The 20,192-nt window shown below is 35.0% G+C and overlaps 1 protein-coding gene across 1 annotated transcript in view; it reads left to right on the top strand.

Annotated features, from left to right (window-relative positions):
* The window catches only part of Lnx2 (ligand of numb-protein X 2), a 64,788-nt gene that overhangs the window by 30,294 nt on the left and 14,302 nt on the right, over positions 1–20,192 (top strand). The window contains exons 3-5 of the mRNA XM_026388399.2: positions 13,014–13,273; positions 14,425–14,624; positions 17,756–18,118. Coding sequence (XP_026244184.1) covers positions 13,014–13,273; positions 14,425–14,624; positions 17,756–18,118 — 823 coding nt within the window. The remainder of the gene's footprint in view (positions 1–13,013; positions 13,274–14,424; positions 14,625–17,755; positions 18,119–20,192) is intronic.

The raw sequence follows: 20,192 nt of genomic DNA, 5'->3' as shown, positions 1-20,192 counted from the left end.
ACAAAAAAATGGTTAAAAACAGACCAAGCAGCAGTAAATAAATAGACAAATCTAATACAGTAAGTTGCATGGGATAATATTTAACTTGATGATTTTTCAAAAACATGAATATAGAAATTATAGTGAGAAGCTAGTTTTATACTTACTAATATTTTTATTACTATAATACAAAACAAATTCAAATGGGTGATAGCTATAAATGTAAATATGCTTTTATCTAGTTTATTATCCTAAGAAAATAATCCAAAGGAAGGAAAATTTATATATAAAGATATTTACTGCAATCTTGTGTATAGTTTGTTAAATTGTAGTCAAAATAATTACTTACAAGTAGAGAAGCATTAAAATTACAGTAGTGTATCAATCCAGTAGGATATTATACAACTAATAAAAATGGTAATTTTGTTAGAAAAATAAGTATGGAAATAGGGTGCATGATTTTATTTGCTAAGATCTTGTAGAGTCTATTCAGAGGCTAAACTGAACAAGAACTAGGAGTTGGAAAACAGGATTTTTTTTTTCTGATTAAAAAGCTTCTTGAGTGGTTAAGTAATTTAGTTAGCTGATTGGTGAATCTTTTTTTTTAACTCATGGTTTTTCAAGATATTCAATAGTTTTTTAATTTTTTTTAATTCTAATTAGGTGTATGTAACAGCAGTATGCATTTTGATTCATTTTATACAAATGCAGCACAACCTTTCACTTCTCTGGCTATACATGATGTAGCATTGCACCATATGTGCAGTCATACGTGTACCTAGGGTAATGATGTCCATCTCATTCCACCATTTTTTCTGCCCCCATGCTCCTGCCCCCCATTATGGATTAGCATTCACTTATCAGAGTGAACATCCGGCCTTTGGTTTTTTTGGGATTGGCTTACTTTGCTTTGCATGATATTCTCCAACTCCATGCATTTACCTGAAAAGGCCACATTTTATTCTCTTTTAATGCTGAATAATATTTTATTGTGTATATGTATCACAGTTTCTTTATCCATTCATATTGAAGGGCATCTAGGTTGGTTCCACAGTTTAACTATTGTGAATTGAGCTGCTATAAACATTGATGTGGGCTGTAATATGCTGATTTTAAATCCTTTGGGTACAGACTGGGGAGTGGGATAGCTGGTCAAATGGTGGCTCTATTCCAAATTTTCTAAGGAATCTCCATACTGCTTTCCTTAGTGGCTGCACCAGTTTGCAGTCCCACCAGCAATGTGTGAGTATGCCTTTTTCCTCCACATCCTCATGATTAGTGAATCTTATAATTTGATTTCAATAAAAGATGATCTTTAAAATTATTTAAGCTATAGGAAGGATTAAAATATGAAAGAAAGAGAAGTCACTAGGTTTTATAAAAAGGTTTATAGGACCACATAAAATAACAGAAATAAATGTATTGATTTCTTAACTTCAAGGTAAGCCATTTGCACAGTTTGAATCTGTGGGTATCTGGATTGCTGTGAAAAAAAAAACAATGCAAATACATCATATTGCATTTAGATATGAGTCTGGCAGGCAATGACTTGTCATTAAACCAATATAAAATCATAGAATTGAAGGAGATTATCTAATCTTACCCCTTCATATTACAAATGAGGAAACTGTCATAAAAATTTATAGCTAGTTTATGATAGAGTTAGACTTCAACTTTAGTATTTTTGTTTACCTTCTAATATGCCATGCTAACCCTATCACAGACAGATCATGTGCCCTACTACTATACATATCCATGAATATACAAGTTCATTCTGTTCCTAAATGGTATTATAGTACTCATTAGAAATAATTAAGACATATGAGGAAAGAATGAAAAATAATGAGATGCTATTAAAATGTTAGAAATTGTAGTGCATAAATAAATAAATAAATAAGAAGGATTAATGTAAATAAAGCATAATTCCAATTTAAAAAAATGTTAGAAATGCTTAGGTTTACAGAGAAACTGCCTATATCTAAACTATGTTGTCTGAAAATGGAGGCCTAAAAAGAATAGGCTAAGGATTGGGGATTTAACTCAGTGGCAGTGTGCTTTCCTAGCATGTGCAAGAACCTGAGTTTGGTCATCGATCCTGAAAAAAGAGAAAATAGGATGGATAGACTTGAAAATGCATGTAGTTCAGTCTTAATTTTCCTGTGGGTCTTTTGTCACCAGTAGGCATTGAATCTGAACATAAGACTTCCTAGAATTTGGCACCAGGCTTTGGAATATGCTAATCTGGGTCAGGCCTCTTTATGGCTATAGAATACTTTGAGCTTTTTATTTCTCTTCATAGATCTATTCTTAGGGTATAAGATTCTTTTGTGCCTTTTTTTTTTTTTTTCTGGAGGGGGTGTGCTAGTGCTAGGGATTGAATCCAGTGGCACTTAACCACTAGCCAACATCCCCAGCTCTCTTTTTATATTTTATTTAGAGACAGGTTCTCATTGAATTGCTTAGGGACTTGCTAAGTTGCTGAGGCTGACTTTGAACTCGAAATCCTCCTGCTCAGCCTCCCAAGCTGCTGGGATTGCAGGTGTATGCCGCCATACCTAGCCTTTTGTGACCTTTTATCAATATTAATTATGGGATTTAGAGGAACCAAACAAAGTCTTAATTCAGAGAAGTGAGTTAAAAATTTCTTAGATTTTTAGGAATATTCATTGAACTAGCATGCATATAAGAATTTAATATAGAGTATTTTCTATTAAAACATTTATGATGCTGATTTAAAAAATTAGGAATTGCAAACTATCCTTTTTATTTATAAGTTGATAAACAATTACATCTTTTTGGACGTTCATTTTCCAGGTGTGCTTATTAATATTTGAGGTCCGAATTTATTCATTTCCAAGGTATCTTAAACCTAAATGTGAAAGATACAATGTAAAGGTGGATTGTTGGGAAAAGTGGTTATTTGCCTGCTATAAACAGTACGTACAGAGTGATTACTAATACGAATATAAAATGTTAAATTATAAAAGTTAATAAGATTTTTGTATTCCATATGAACACAAATGATGACGATCTTGCCTTTCTCTGGTCTCAATTTAAAATGTTAAAATTCAAGTAGAAGTGTTTTATCTTCTAAAACTCAACTGTACATAATATAGTTCTTCATTCATTCATTCAACAGATATTGTGTACTGTGTGCTACACACTGTTCTGCAGACTACATAATCCTGGCAAGCTGATAGCAAGTTGGAATCTTCTGGGTTGCAGATTCCTTTAGGATTGTGACTGTGTCTTTACTAGGCTTTGGATTCATTTGCTCAAAAGTTGACACTCTTCTAATATTTATTCAATTCGGTTGTTAGCCTGTGCTCTGGTTATCCAATATTGGGAAACTAATCAGGCCAAATAGAGGGACATACAACAACAAGCATTTGATTCTTTGCACAGATTCTATGAGTTAGGAATTCAGACATGACACAGCAGAGATGGACTGTCAGTGCTGCATATCTAGGCCACATCTGGGAAAAGCATAAAGCCAGGGATTACAACAGTCAGAAATGGAGAGTCTCCTTCCAAGATGGCTTTGTTATTCACATGTCTGTCTCCATGGTGGGGATTAATAGAAGCTTGGACCCAGCTGGAGCGCCTACAGGTGGCCTTTCTGCATGGTGGCCTTGGAGTATTTAAAGTTTTTATGTAGTTGTTCAGTGTTCTTGTAAACAAGGCAGACATTTCAAGACCTGGTATGATACAGCCTCAAGTCACCTGGTATCTCTTGTCTCTTTGTGGGAAACAGTGATAGAACCATGTAGACCCATCAGAAAAGACATTGACATCATCTTATGATGAGAAAAGGTAAAAAATGATTGCAGCTATATCTCAGATCAAAACGAAGTAATAAAAGAATGAAGTGCTGAGGCATAGAATATGATTGTTATGACTGTGGTGTCTTTGTCCACAATCTTACTTGTGAGAAATAGGTAATTTTTGTCAGTAAGTTCAACTAAAATTCACAGAATTTGAACATCAGCAACAATAAGTCTCATAAAAGTCATGTCTATCATGTACCTTTTGTCCTTGAATATTTAGGGTTTGAAAAACCTCTTAGTTATTGGTAGAAATAGAGCATTAGCAATAGTTTATATAAATTTGGTGATTTAAAGTATTAGATTGCCTTCCCTATTTGAAGACATTCTCTTTAAGAAATATGTGTCAAGCACGGGCCAGTGGCGCAATGGATAACGCGTCTGACTACTGATCAGAAGAAATATGTTTCAGTTTGAGAAGAGCTGACATTTTCCTCCTACAGTTAAAAGTAAAATATTTAGGAAAAATGAATGTTTCTAAGTAAAAGTACTCTTAATGGATTACATATTAGTAAAACAATGAAGAATTTAAAAAATGTAGGCAGTGTCTGGCTTTGAATGAAAAAACAAAGTCTTTAAGAAATATTCTATTTATTATACTAAATATGTAGCATTTTAATCATTACTTTGTTATATTCTGTCAAGCAACATCAATAATAAAGCATTCTTACCTCTTTTAGCCTATTCCTAACCCACCCTCAATAATTTAACATTTAAAGATGTAGTAATTCTAAATGTTAGTTTTTTTGTTGTTGTTAAATTGTGCATTTGCATCCTATTTTTCTTTTTTATAATTTTTAAGAAGGAAAAGCCCATTTGGTGAATTAGAGAAGGTCTCAGCATAGAAAAAACTTATTAAAGGTTTTCTCTCTGACGTACCAGCTGACTATCGGGTATCTTTTTGCTTTCCCATGTCCTTTGAAGGACAAATAAGTTGATTTTTATGAAGCCCGGTGTATTTTTTGTTTGCTTGTGCTTTTGTGGTCATATGTAAGAAACCATTGGTTGGACTGGGGTGGTGGCTCAGTGGTAGAGTGCTCGTCTAGCACGTGAAGCCCTGGGTTCGATCCTCATCACCACATAAAAATAAATAAACAAAATAAAGGTGTGTGTACAACTAAAAATTAAATATTAAAAAAAAAGAAAGCATTGGCTAATCCAAGGTTATAAGGATTTACACCCAAAAGTTTTGTAAGCTTTTACATTTAGGTCTTTGATCTACTTTTAGTTAATTATTGTGGGAGAACATAATGTGTATTATTCAATCCTTTAAATTTTATTGAGACTTTTTTAATGGCCTACCTCATGGTCTATCCTGGTAAACTAAATGATTCCATGTGTTCTTGAAAAGAATATGTGTTCTGCTATTGATAGATGGAGTGTTCTGTAGATGTCTGATAGGTCTAGTTGTTTTATAGTCTTATTAAAATCTGTTTATTCTTTTGTTCTTATATTTAATCGTTCTACCCATTATTGAAGCCTTCATTATGTTGAATTCTTTCTTCCTTAAATATTTGTTGTGTTTCTGGGCTCTGTTGTTTGGTGTGTTTATATTTATAATTGTTATATCTTCTTGATAGATCAGGCTTTTCTTTCATCATTATAAAATGTCCTTTGTCATTAAAAATTATTTTTTCTTCTAAAATCTATTTTGCTGAAACTAGTATGCCTTCCTATCCTCTTTTGGCTATTGTTTATATGTTTGTTTGGTTTTTTTTCTTTCCATTTCTTACTTTTGGCCCATTTATGCTTTTGAATCTGAAGTGTGTCTCTTGTGGGTAGTACATAGTGGTATTATGTTTGTTTTGTTTCTTTATCTCATTCTGCCAATGCCTGGCTTTTGAATGGAGTATTTACTCTAATCAAATCATCAATTTAATTACTCATAAAGTGGCATTTATGTCTGCCATTTTGCTATTTGTTATTGTCTTTCTCTGTTTCTTTATTCCTCTGTTCTGTTTTTGTGTTAGATTTTTTCTAGTACATCATTTTAATTCTCTTGTATTTCTTTCTTTCTTTGCTTGTTTGTTTTTGTACTGGGAATTGAACCCAGAGGTGCTTAACCACTGAGACATATCCTAAACCTCTTATTTTTTATTTTGAGACAGGGTCTGAGTTGCTTAGAACCTAAGTTGCTGAGGCTGGCCTTGAATTTGCAATCCTCCTGTCTCAGCCTCCCAAGTTACTGGGATTACAGACATGAGTCACTGGGATTATAGGCATGCATCACTGCACCCAGCTCCTGGTTATTTTAACTAAAATTATTTTCTCAGTGGTTATCCTGGGATTACAATTAATGTGTTTGTTTATAACAGCTTTATTCACAGAAACAGAACCAATAGGAGATTTCTTTTTTTTTCCAAACAATTTTTTATATTTATTTATTTTTTTTAGTTGAAGTTGGCCACAATACTTTTATTTTATTTATTTATATGTGGTGCTGAGGATTGAACCCAAGGCCTCACATGTGATAGGTGAGCGCTCTACTACTCAACGACAATCCCAGCCCCAGGAGATTTCTTAATGAAGAATTGGCTCCCATGATTATAGAGAGACTGAAAAGTCCCACAAGATGCTGTCTACTAGCTGGAGACTTGGGATAATCAGTGATGTAATTCAGTCTTAAGGTTTGAGAGCTAAAGGAGCCATGGTGTAAATCCCAGTTTTAGGCGTAAGAGAAGATGAGATGTCCCAAATCAAACAGTGAGAGAGGGGAAAAGGGACTATGTTGTCTTTCCTCTGCCTTTTTCTCTGTACAGATCCTCAATGGATTGAATGATACCCAACCATATTATACTTTACTGAGTTCACTGATTGAGCACTACCCTCATTGAGACCCACCCTCACAGACACACCCAGAAACAATGTTCAGTTTGGGCACTTACTCCATGACCCATTCATATTGATAAAATTATCCATCAGCACTAGGTATACAGAAACTTTGCATAATCACACACTGCTTCACAGCGTTTCAGTTAATAACAGACTGCGCATATGGCAGTGTTCTCATAAGATTATAATGGAACTGAAAAATTCCTATTATCTAGTAATGTCATAGCTAATGTAACACTGGTGTAACGTATCACCATGTGTTTATGGTGATACTCATGTAAACAGACCTACTGTGCTTCCAATCTTATAAAAGTATAACAGGTACAGTTATGTAGAGAACATAATATTTAATAATGACTGTTACTGCTTTGCGTCTTTACTTTTTATCATACCTTCTACTTATTAAAACATATTTTATTGTTAAACAGTATTCTGTGTTATGCCACCAGCAGCCTCATATATCTTGTTTGCCAAGTCTCAAGCACATCAGAAGGCTACCTTAAGTAATTGACCTGGACCACATAGAGTTGTTGAGTGCACTCTGCAGTACTTAATGGTGCATTTCTCAGAACATTTCCCCATTAGTAATGATGCATGACAGTATGTACTTTTGTTTTCTCCTCTTCTTTCCTGCTGTTACTATTATGAAAACTTCATCTTTGTGTATTATGTACCCACCAACAAAGAATTCTAATTGTTGTTTTGTATAGTTGTCTTTAGAGCAGATAGGAAAAAAATATTATAAACAACAACAAAAAAAGGAAGATATGCTATCTTTTTATATTCATCCACCTTTCCTGGAACTCTTTATTTCTTCATGTGTATTTGAGTTACTGTCTGGTGTCCTTTCAGGTAAGCCTGAAGGACTCCTTTTAGTGTTTCTTAGAGGGCAGGTCTGCTAGCAACAAACTCTTTGTTTTTAGTTTATGTGGTAATGTCTTAAACTGGTTTTTGTTTTGAAGGATAATTCTACTGGATATAGATATTCTCTTGTGCTTTCCATTTTAATTTTTTTTAATTTTTAAATTTTAAAACTTTGACCATGTTATCCATGGCTGGCCTTTTAGCCTCTATGTTTTCTGAAAAGAAATCATCAGGATTTTATGAGGATCTTTTCCATGTGATAAGTTGTTTCTCTCTTCCTGCTTTGAAGATTCCTTTTCTTTGTTTTTTATCAGTTTGATTATGATGTGTCTACGTATGGAACTCACTGCTAGTTTTCTTACTTGGACTTTGTTGATCCTCTTAGATGTAGAAATGAATGTGTTGGTTTTTTTTAATCAACTTTGGTTTTGATTATTTCTTCAAATACTCTTTCTGCTCCTTCTTTTTTCGGCTTCTCATAGTACCCCACGGGGCCCTACTCCTTCCCCCCACCACCACTATTTTTCTTTCTGTGTTGTTCTTTTGTTTTCTCCCTCATTTTTCTTTCTGTGTCTCAGATTGATAATCTTAGTTAACCTATCTTCAAGTCTGCTCTTTCTTTTCATGTGGTTCTCTAGCGAATTTCTTGTTTATTGTACTTTTTATCACTAGAATTTCAATTTAGTTTTTTATTATGCTTTCATTTTAATTGATACTTTCTTTTTGGTGAGACATAATTCTCATATTTTCTTTTAGTTTTTTTTATATGGTTTTCTTTAGTTCTTGAATATTTTCAAAATAGCTGATTTAAGTCATCATCTATAAATATAATGTTTGGGCTTCCTTAGGGACAGTTTCTATTGTTGCTCTTTTCCTGTGTGTGGACCATACTTACTTGTTTCTTTGCATTTCTCTTAATTATATTTTGAACTTCTGGGCAATTTAAATAATATAATGTGGCAACTCTGGAAATTAGATTTTTTCCCCTTTTCAGGATTTATTATTGCTTTTGTTATTGTTATTTGTTCCGTGACTTCTATGAACTAATCCTTTTTAATCTTATTCACTGGTCAGCTAATGATTGGACAGACTTTCATGAATGCCTGGACGCAATAAATCTCAACATCTTCCCGAGGGCTCTGTACATGATGGGGAATGCTATGCCTTCACCACTCTGAGCAGTTGACAGCTCTGCCTAAGTCTTCATACTCTGCTTTCACAGAGCTTCATCATCAACCCAAAGTGAGCTCAGGTCTTCTTTTATCTTTCCTGTGTGTATACACAGCCCTTGAACCCCTGAAGACATTTCATTCCCTAGTTTTTCTTTTTAAGTTTTTCTTTTCAACTTTTGCTTTTGTCCCACAGGCAGTCACAATCTTAAGCAACTGTATGTGATTCTCCCCTTCCCTCCAACAAATGCCCCCAGCAAAAAGACTATTTGTACTGAGCAATCTCTAAGTCAGATAGAGATAGCCTTCTGAGTGGAGGCCTCCAGGGAACCAACAGGTCATTTAATGACAGTTTTCTGAGCATGGGGCTTTGGAGGCACTCCAGTTTGGCTCCTCTAATGACTGTGAGACTCCTGATTTTCAGTATGAAGAGACTGTTACTTTTCCAGTAATGCAGCTGAGGAGATGGGGATAGCAATAGGACTTGTCCGGTTGCCACAAAGCTTCCTGTTCAGATTGAGAATCAGCCATTTTCCTTAAATAAATCCTTTCTGAATTACTCCAATTCTTTGACTAGAGTTCAGAAATAATTGGTTCTGATGATTTCTTTCAGTCTTCACATTGCTTTTGTGGAAAAGAGGCTTTTTAGATATCCTGATGCACTGTTTTCACCAATATCAGTTGATTTGGGGTTTTGCATAGTTTATAACTTTTTATCATTTTTCTTGGTTCTAGGATGTTCACATTCTTTCAGTTCCATTACTTTCCAGACATTGTGTGGCACTTAGCATGTGTTGCTTTATTTTACTGGTATATTACCACCACTGTTATCCTATTAATACTACTGATAATAATATAGTGTGTTCTTTTAAACCATATGTTTCCTAATATGAATTTGCTCATATACAGTTTTTATCAGGGAATATGTTGTTGTAGCACAAATCAAGTGGGAATAGACATGACCTTCATTAAGAGAAGAAAAATATCCCTCAGTTTGACACTTGGCTTCTGCAAGAGCCCTTTGATTTTATTTTAAGAAAATTAAAATGCACACTTTCATCTAGAGACCCTGCCCTATGGAGGTACAGACCTCAGCCTCTGGCAGTTTGTGCTGGACATAGCCTTAGACTCCACGTGCACTGGTGTTCTCAGCACATGCCTACCCTGTTCTAATAAAACATTGTACACCTTTCTATATTCGTTTTTAATATCCCTATACTACTCTACTACATTCAGTTACCTGCTTGAATAAACCAAGCTGCCTGCTCTATTCCCATAGTTTGTGTTAGTGTTAAGGGCTCTGTTTCCAAAACTACATAGGTTTTTGGTTTTGTTTGCTTTTTTATTTATTAATTTTTAACAACTACTATGGCCCTTCTAGCTCTTACATCTATTATTATTTCTAAGAAAGTTTGTAGAACAAATTTGATTTGAGACTGGGGGGCATGTGATAGGAAGGAAAGAGCAGAAACCTTTGAAATATGATTATATTTGGATTGGGGCTCTGCAATAAAATAGCTATGTGATGTTGGCATAGTTGAGTCTCAAGTGTTCCATTTATAAATGGAGATAGTAAAGTGGTTATGAGGCAAATAATGTGTATAGGAGTTGTTACTTTGTCTTTCATTTGCAAGTGATTACAAATTTGATAGTTCTGAGTTGTTGGTCATGAGCTTTTCTGTCAGATCTATTTGTTCCCTAACAGTTTTTTAAAATAAGTTTATTGTGGTATATTTCACATATTATAAAACTCACCTTTATAAAGTGTACAGTTTTAGTATATTCATCACAATATAATTTTTAAAACATTTCAATACAACCAAAAAGAAACACCAGGCCTGTTAGCAGCCATTTCCAGGTTTTGAATGGACTATCCTAACCCTCTTTTTCCTTTAAATTGTTCAATTTTCAGTGTCTAGTTTGCTTAGAATGCCTGTTATATTAACAAAAATGTTTATATTATACTCTGGGCTTTTGTCCTCATTGCCAAGAGTTTCTTTTCTCATGTCACCATGACCTGTGTTACCTTTCTGTTATGACAAAATACCTGAGATAATAAACTTAAAAGGAAGAAAGGTTTATTTTAACTTGTAGTTTCAAAGGTTTTAGTGTGTGGTCACTTTGGCCCTATTGCTTTGGGCCTATGGTGGCATAGTACATCATAGTGGGGAGTGTGTGGTAGAGAAGGCCTGTTCATGTCATTGTGACGGACAAGCAAAGAGAGGAAAGGGGACAGGATCCCAATATCCCCTTCAAGGATATGCCTTCTAATGACCTATTTTTCTCCCACTAAGCCCTGTCTCACAAAGGTTCACCACTTCCCTGTAGTGCCGTTGCTGGGAACCAAGGCTTTACATGAGCTTTTGGATGATATTTCAGATTCAAAATAGAGCACCTGAGTTTTTCCCAAATCAGACTGAAATCTCCTTATTTGCACCTGTTGTGGCGATTGCCTTGTTAGCCACTCTGCCAGTACTCTGCCTCCCTTAGTCAGGTGTGGAGTTTCCTCTTCCCGTCTTCTGTCTGTGGTTCTGTCTCCGTCTGCTCAGCTGACCCATCTTGTCTGGCTCTGGGTGTTCCCAAAAGTCCTGTCTGTGGCATTCTTCCTCTAATGCTGGGTGAGGTCGTCTTTCGTGTTTTTAAATGATATCCTTTTTAATATCTTTCCTGTTCCTGTCAGTAATTTCCTGTTCTTGTTAGCAATTTGCTGTCCCATTGGGAATGTAAGTATGCCTGTTTCTTAACCTCTCCAACAATTTTGGGTTCACCTTTTTGAAATTTTGTTTTTAGTGTGTTTTTAGATATGCCATAATTATTTGGTGTGCAGATAATTTAGGATTGTTGGCTAAGCCAATTCCCAGATGTTCACATTCTGTTTATATTTTTTATTTCCTGTTTCTGGTCTGTTTTTTTCCTCTGAGTACTAGCTTTTGCCCATGTGGATATTTGTCTATGATATATTTTGGAAATTAAATCTTAACCTATTTTTTTCAGTCAATATTTTTATAGTCCAGTTTTTGCCTCGAGTTTTTTTGGGGAGAGGAGGATAAAATATTTTAAAAATATATTTCTAATTAAATCTGCTTATCTGACAAAAGTAGTGTTTTCCATGATCTAATTTCAGAAGCGTTTGTCAGGTCCTTGCAGGAACAATGCAGAGAAGAAAATCAATTATCCCCCTTATTAACAAGATATAGAGAAAACAAGAAACGAGAGAAAAGTGAATAAAAGGAAGTTCATAGCGGGCCTTTTCAAGAACTTGAAATACAAAATTTAAAATAAATCTTTAGTCCTCAAGGGAAAACATTACTTTTATAGTTAAGGAGTAGCTTTTAGTTTTATTTAATCCTGTGTTTTGTTAGAAATATGGGAATTTTAAAAATATTATTATTAAATGAAGGTCTGCAGCCTTAGTATACAGTCTAGGATCATCTCCTTTCCCAGAGGCGGCTCTCATTCACTAATTTGCATCTTCCACTCTTCATACTGGGCATTGTTGGTCATGACATCCAACTAGGTGTCCAATTAAAGGAATATCATTTCTAATATGTTATATAAAGCCTTTATTTAAATGTTTTGAGTTTAAATAAGGGTCCATCTGACCTTTCTGTTTGCGTAAATAAGTAAAAATAAGTGCGTTAACAGTTCTTATTTCTTGGTATTATGTAAGTTTCCCAAATAATTGAAGTACATTCTTCAGCTCACATATCTTATCTGTAATGCCAATTTTGCAAACCTAGTTTTACTGAGTAGGAGATATCTCTTTATCTCCCTTCATGTCTATCATAGTTATTTGGGCCTTTGCTGTGCCTTGCTTTGAGTTGTAAAGCTTCAGGTGCATTAGTACCCACTAATTAATGGGTGTGTAATGTAACTGTGGAGAGTAGAGCGGCCTCGAGGCACACTGAGCATCTTAAGTTGGGACACCCCTCCGGGCAGAGACTGATGATCCATTCCTCTGCTTGAGACAACTTGCCTGTGAAAGGGATCATATGATCAGATTCTTGGGGTCAGTCCTGCAACACAGACATTATTGAGTGTTTTCTGATGACTAATGTATACCTGAAAATGGTTTTCCACTGAAGTATTTTTTGAGATTGGTATCAAACCACTGTTAATGCCAATGCCATTTATTTGTAATTTGCCTGCTATGTGGAGTGTAAGAACTTATTTTGAGAAGAGATCAGGATCAGAATTATGTACCACTTGTGTGGTATTTCTAGGATCTTTTTGAAAGGAAGCCTCTGCGGTTCCTTTGTTCAAGAAAAAACTAGTAATCCACCCATCCCTCTCCCCTTTTGTTTTCTTTTCAAATCATCTGGAAACCACCTAATACTCTTTCTAGGTGTCCTGGAGCTTCTCATCGGAGAGTTGCCTTAGAGAGAAGGAAAACTAGTAAAACTCAGACAGAGATTGAGAATGAAAATGGATCCACTATAATAGATCCTTCAGGTTCTTTATCTCTAGAAACAGACTGTTTGGGGATGGGGACAGGCACAGGCACAGTGCCCCCTGAGCGGAATTCAACACCTGCATCTCTTCCCACTTGGACTGAAGAGCCTGGCTTGGACAACCCTGCCTTCGAAGAGAGCACCGGAGCCGACAGTACGTGCAGTTTATCTCTTCGTGTACTTCTCTCTCTATTGCCTTCTTTCCCACTACTCTTCCAACACTTTGTCCTCTTTAAAAATATCACTTTGAGATGTAATTCACATACCACATCATGTACCCTTTTCAGTGTACAGTTCTAGCAATTTGCATTTTAGAAATAAAACATGAGTCTTACCCTGGAGGAAGGTGAACCTTCCCCATCCCTTTTCTCTAGTAATCCACAAATTCACTGGTCATTCACACAATTCTTATTATTCATGTGTATGTGTTCAGAAACTTGTTTGTCTCTTGACATAAGAAATCAACAATATCAAGAACAAAACAAAAATGTTAGCTGATATCAACTGCTTATTCTATGTTTGCTTATTCTATATTGAGTACTTTCTATTTAATTAATTAAATGCTTAAACATCATTAGAAGATTAAGATTAAAAGGGAAAGCTTATATAGCCACTAGGTAGCTGGGGATTTGATATCTGACTTCAAGAACATGCTTCTAATCATCATTCACCTCTGGAGCTAACCACAGCTCTATCTGTACACCCCACCAGGAAATAAACGGAAAGCCTGCAGTTCTAGATCTTAGGCAGTCCTCTGCAGTTAGCCTTACGTATTTTACTTCTAAAAATACTTTTCTCTTACAAACTACAAATTTTACTGCATACTAAAATTTTTCTGGCTATAGCTGTGGACCCTTTTCATCTCCTAAGACTCAAGATCTGCCTCTTTCTTAGGAGCTTGATAAGGCAAATTTCTTAACACCTGAGGGCTTATTTACAACAGAATTAGGGTTTTCTTTTTTCACTGCCTTGAACTATTTACACTGCTTCATGGCCTAGACTTTCTCTTCTCTTATTAGTCATGGCAAGATGATTTATGTTAATGTTTCTTCATCAGATCATTCTTGTCAGCCCTAGTGATCTGATATGCAGTAGTTATTTGTTGATTATTTGCTGATCACCTTTGGAAAGAGGAAATTTTAGATAATGTTAACCTAGATTTCGTTTGTCATTACATTTCTTATCCAGTGGCATTGCTTAATTAATCATCTACATAATAACATGAGAAGCCTTATTGACCTGAAAAGAATCAGAATATAAAACATTTTTTTCTTTGTTTTTCTTCTCTCATTTTCAACTTGGCAGCTGCACAACAGCCACTTAGCTTACCAGAAGGAGAAGTTACCACCATTGAAATTCACCGGTCCAATCCATACATTCAGTTAGGAATTAGCATTGTGGGTGGCAATGAAACGCCACTAATTAACATTGTCATCCAGGAAGTCTACCGGGATGGGATTATTGCCAGAGATGGGAGACTCCTTGCTGGAGACCAGATTCTTCAGGTATCAGTTTTAGTTTTTTCTGTTAACTTGGGCCTTTTTGTTCTTGTAAGTTTAAAACGTAGAAAATTATGATATTGTGGAAACTGATAGAAAAGTTTTTCTATTTTCATGTGCAAAGCAGATCAGAGTTTATCTTTAATTTTTTCTATATCCCCATATACTTTTACATATATATATATATATATATATACACACACACACATATATGTATACTTAATTTTCAGTCTCACATGTGACTGTATACACAGTACCAGGCTCTCTGGGCATGCTAGGTTCTTCCTGGCTTAGGCTTCATGACTGACTAGTCCAGGGTGACCTTTACCCAGGCTGAGATTTTCTTATCCATTGGCATTTCCCACACCCAGTTTTCCCATCCGTCTCTTACTTTTATGTCTGTTTTATCTTTCTGTATATTGATTACTGACTGTAATCAGAACCACAAAACATTAGTTACTTTTTTTTTTTTTTTTTTTGGTGGTATAGGGAATTGAACCCAGGGCCCATGCATGCTAAGAAAGTGCTTTGTCATTGAACGATACTACCCCAGCCCAACTTACTTATAATTTATATCACAGAAATTTAAGACAGAGTTCAGAAATTTTAGTCATCTCTTACTGACTCCCACATATACTCTAAGAATTCTAATTGCATTTTTAATAACCCCTGATACAACTCTTTCTCTTGTTCCAGAAGATTATTTTTAAGAAGAAATAAGTATTCCCAAAAAAACAATTAGTATAGACAAGATAATTTATTGGAGGGCATATTGAAACTTAAGAGATAGGAATAGTAAGAATTCTCTATACAATTGGAATTTATATGAAGACTGGTCTGGACATTTGAATCAGTGTAATATTTAAAGCTCAAAAAATGGAATCATTTCTGGAAAGATGAAATAAATACTCATGAACAAGAAAATCTGTCTCTTAAGAATCAAGTGCAAGGACTTTTCCTTCTTTAGATTTGTTGTTGAGTCTAGCACCATGATCTTCAGATACCTACCTCGTACTTCCATTTGCTCTGGTGTAGGCTTCACTATTTCATGTCTGATTAGTAGAATACCCTACACACACACACACCCACAGTGGTGCTTTGGAGCCCATAAGTGAAGCTACCCACTTTGTCCAGAAGTGGAGAAGTAAAACTCTTGTGGTCATTGAGAAGTGAAACTCTTGTGGGATGGGGCTATAGCTCAGTGATAGAGTACAAGGCCTGGGTTGAACCCTAGTACTGCAAAAAGTAATAAGTAAAAACCCTTTTTGAATGTTTTTTCCCCCTGTTTGGTTTTTTGTTGTTGTTATTTTCTACTTCATATAAGCTGCATATGGGTAAACCAATTTGAAAATGCCCAAGAAGCAGTAAGATTATTTGCAGACCAGAGAGCTAAGCTGTAGTTTTATTTAAGCAAACCATGTGCAGCTAACAGTGGGTGACTTTGTTTCCCCCATATTGAAATAGATATAGACAAAGAGAGAAAGATACATGTACATACATTTATGTTACTTTATTAAAAGCCTCTTTGCAAAGGAGGACCTTTTGGTGCTATTCACAAATTTATAGTTTTTAAAGAACAGCTTTTATAAGCTTTATCAATATCATTATTAAATATAATATAACTTTTAGAACATTAGTAAGAATAAGTATTTTAGTTTGACAAAAATCATTGATGATTTAGGTGTTTCCAGTTTTGAAGGAAAATAATTAGTCATGTATTAATCACTTTGCTTAAAACACGCACCCGCGTGCGTGCACGCACACATACATACACACACACACACACACACTCTTAACCCAGAAATGTGGTAGAGTTTACTTTGCTGATGATGTTTTACAAAACCTAGAAGGAGCATTTAATTTGGTCTGTCTGTTCTCTGAATTTCAACTGACATCCAGTTGTAGGATATTTCTCAGTCTATTTCACAAAGAAAATATGAGACAGCATGTTTGCATGTGGCTGGAAAAAATAGTTGGATTTCAGCCAGATGTTTTGTAAAGTCCTTTATGATATGACCAAATTTGAGATGTGAACCTAGAAATAGGTAGCTTTTAGCTGATGAGTCCATTTCAGCCTAGTTTTGCAGAAACTACCTTAAAGTTCTGGTCTTGACCCATATTAGTCAACATTTCTATTAGTCTTGGATCACCACTACTAAGTGCCTATATGTTGCAGACTTGGGGAGAAGTTTATATGTGACAGCTATCAATTTGATGACTGAAGTTTAAAAGATGAAATTTTTAAAAAGAGGTGAAAAGCAATAAAATTCTAGGTAGTAATGTTCAAGTTAGTAAAGTTCATCCCAGGAAAAAGAAACCAGCAAACCCCAAAAGATAAATCAATCTCAGATAAATAGGAAAGGGGAGATCTGGCTTAACATGAATTTATATGAAAAAGATTTAAGAATTTCAGGTGATCACAAACACCTAACTCATAGCCTGCCCCAACGAAAATGTTCAGAGAATGTTTGTTTTAAGTCAGACCAATTCAAAGAATTCTAATTGTTTAAGAAAAAAAAACCCTAAAAATTATGATTATTTACTAGATGAATATTTGAACTGGATGTATTTTCTAAGTGATCTTACATGTCCAAGGATCAGTCACTATAATTATTTCAAGGTTGTAAAATTTAATAAATGATATCTAGTATTGAATTATGATTAGCGAGTTAGATATATACTTGTATAATAAAGAATTAAGAGTGAAATTTTAATTACCTACTTTTCTTAGAAAGTCACCCATCTAAAGTAGGTTGTGCACTTGGAATGTGCCATTTTCCTTAAAATAGAATTCAGTTTATTTTCTCTGGGTTAAGTGTACTTCATTTGGAAAAACAAATTTGTAACCCAGTGGAGCTCTGGTTTATCATTTAGTATGCCAGAACCAAGGACTCTAATTCAAGACTATCATCAAAACCTATGATCCTAACTCCTATTCTCTATCCAGTTCTAGTAAGTTGATTTTAGAAACTGTATTTTTAAATGTCTTCAAATTGGTTTTCTTTATAAATAATGTAAAATGCTGTATAGCATTTTCACAATCTTATTTCCATTGAAAGTGGCATACAAATATTTCTGCAAATTAAGAAAATGAAAGATTATTATGTGTTGATCCTAATTTTGTTTTTTTTCCCTAGGTCAACAACTATGATATCAGCAATGTGTCCCATAACTATGCCAGAGCTGTCCTTTCTCAGCCCTGTAACACTCTGCATCTTACTGTGCTGCGAGAGAGGCGCTTTGGCAACCGAACCCATTCTGACAGCAACTCTCCACGGGAAGAGGTTTTCCATGTGGTTCTTCATAAACGGGACTCTGGAGAACAGCTTGGCATTAAATTAGTACGAAGGACAGATGAGCCAGGTGTATTTATTCTTGACTTGTTGGAAGGGGGTCTGGCCGCCCAGGATGGCAGGCTTAGCAGCAATGATCGTGTGCTGGCTATCAACGGGCATGACCTGAAGCATGGGACCCCAGAGCTTGCTGCCCAGATTATTCAGGTAGATGCCGAATGTTGAGCCTTAACATCTGGCTATATTTGTTTTGACTGGTGCATAACATCAAAATTCAGGAAACATTTGATAAACTTTATTAGAAAGATCAGACATGGCTACCTTAATTCTTCAAAATTCACACTAGTATAAGTTTTCTTGTAGACAAAGGTTTTTTTTTTTCTTTCTATAAACTGTCTCCCTGTGTGAACTTTTGTGTGGATTCTTCACAGCATAAGCTCTACAGTTCACAGTCTCATTTGATTGCTGGATTCCACCTAGTAAGCGAGATACAACAGAGAGCAGTGTCTACCTTTAATGAGGAGGAAGGTGGAGCTCAGGGAAACTGTAATTACCAAGGCTATGACTTAGCAGTGGTTTTTAACTTTTAACTCCCCTTTTAACTCCCCTTCAGGATCTATATAAGTAAGGGGCAAATAATATTTTAATAAGAAAAATCTTTGCATGGTGGCACACACCTATAATCCCAGTGGCTCAGGAGGCTGAGGCAGGAGGATTGCGAGTTCAAAGCCAGCCTCAGCAAAAGCAAGGCACTAAACAACTCAGTGAAACCCTGTCTCTAAATAAAATACAAAATATGGCTGAGGATGTAGCTCTGAGTTCAATCCCTAGTACTCTCCCCTGCCCCCGCCCCCCCCCAAAAAGAATAATCTTTCTTGGCCTGGTGTGGTGATGCACACCTGTAGTCCCAGCTTCTATTTATTTTCATTTAAGATGCCCATAAATAACATTGTTGACAGAAATATATAGACTAAGAATTAATAGGACAAGTGCAATTGTATCAATATGTAATCATACATTTGTGGACATACACATAAAAAATGTTTGGAATGATGTTCTATAACATTAATGTGTTTATACTGAATGTGATTTAATTGTCTTATTTTCTATATTTTTCCTTCATTTTTTGTAACCCAAAAACAGTAAGACTTCTAATTTTTTTTCATAAAGGACCTTAAATTGAGCAACTTCAATTTTCCAGAGTTTAGGAAATTTTATACCACAAAATATGATGCCTTCAGTTATAAAAATTCAAATATGAAATATCAGGGAAAATTTTTAAAGTTTCTACTTGTATGTTACACATTCTACATTTTGGTTAGAAACTCATTTAAGATAACGAGTATTTAAACATTGTTTAGAATATTTAAGTATTGACTGAGAAAATGTACAAATAATAGCGTATTCCTCTTATTAGTCTTCTTACTTCATAAAGTACACTTGACTTTTTTATTTCCTCAAATTCATGAAACTACTAGATTTCTTTTTTCTTCTTTCTTTCTCCTTTTTGTTATCTTCTCCCTCCCACCATTCTCCACTCTCACAAGATGAACTAGTTTTCAACAGTATAGCAACTGGTTAATGTCCACAGAAATGAGTCTCAATAATTATCTTTTCAAGAATTTTAAAGCTATCCAATTTCTTTAAACCTCAAGTCTATAAAATGAGACCAAATACCTGAATCTCCTCTCAGTGTAATAAAAGGGGTGAAGACTTGGATATTCTTATATAGTTAAATGTTCATTGTTATTTGATTCTGTGTTGCAAATAACATTTCTCAGTGACTGTCAACCTGATGCTCAATTGTAATGATGCTGGTTTTGCTTTATAGCTTTTTGTTGTGCTTACTTTAAGAAAAACACCTTTGTGTTTCACATTTATCACTGTGGGGTATGGCCTCTATCATTAAATACCATAGCATGCTGCAGAACCTATAGATCATCTCTGGATTCGCCCCCGATGCTCTGTACAATGTTCTTCTTGAAAACATGTCTTCTCTAATAATGGCTGTCCCTACGTATTTCATAAGAGTATTAGAGAACACATTTTATGGTGTGTTTAAAACACTTTGAATTCCTTAAAAATTGAAAAAAGCACTAGTTTTCTTCCATGTTTTGTTTCTAAGTTTAAGTCATTTTGCTAAAGTCACTCCAGAAAGATCAGAAATACTTTTATGAATGATTCTAGGGCTTTATCTGGGCAGTTGATGGGGAGGAAACATGGCTGTTTTCATTAGCTAATATTTTAAAAATTCTGTGGTTGAAACACACACACACACACA

This window comes from Urocitellus parryii, chromosome 2 (genome assembly GCF_045843805.1).
Source record: "Urocitellus parryii isolate mUroPar1 chromosome 2, mUroPar1.hap1, whole genome shotgun sequence".
NCBI lineage: Eukaryota > Metazoa > Chordata > Mammalia > Rodentia > Sciuridae > Urocitellus > Urocitellus parryii.
Note: the sequence above shows the minus strand (reverse complement) of the source record. Positions and strands in the feature narration are given on the sequence as shown.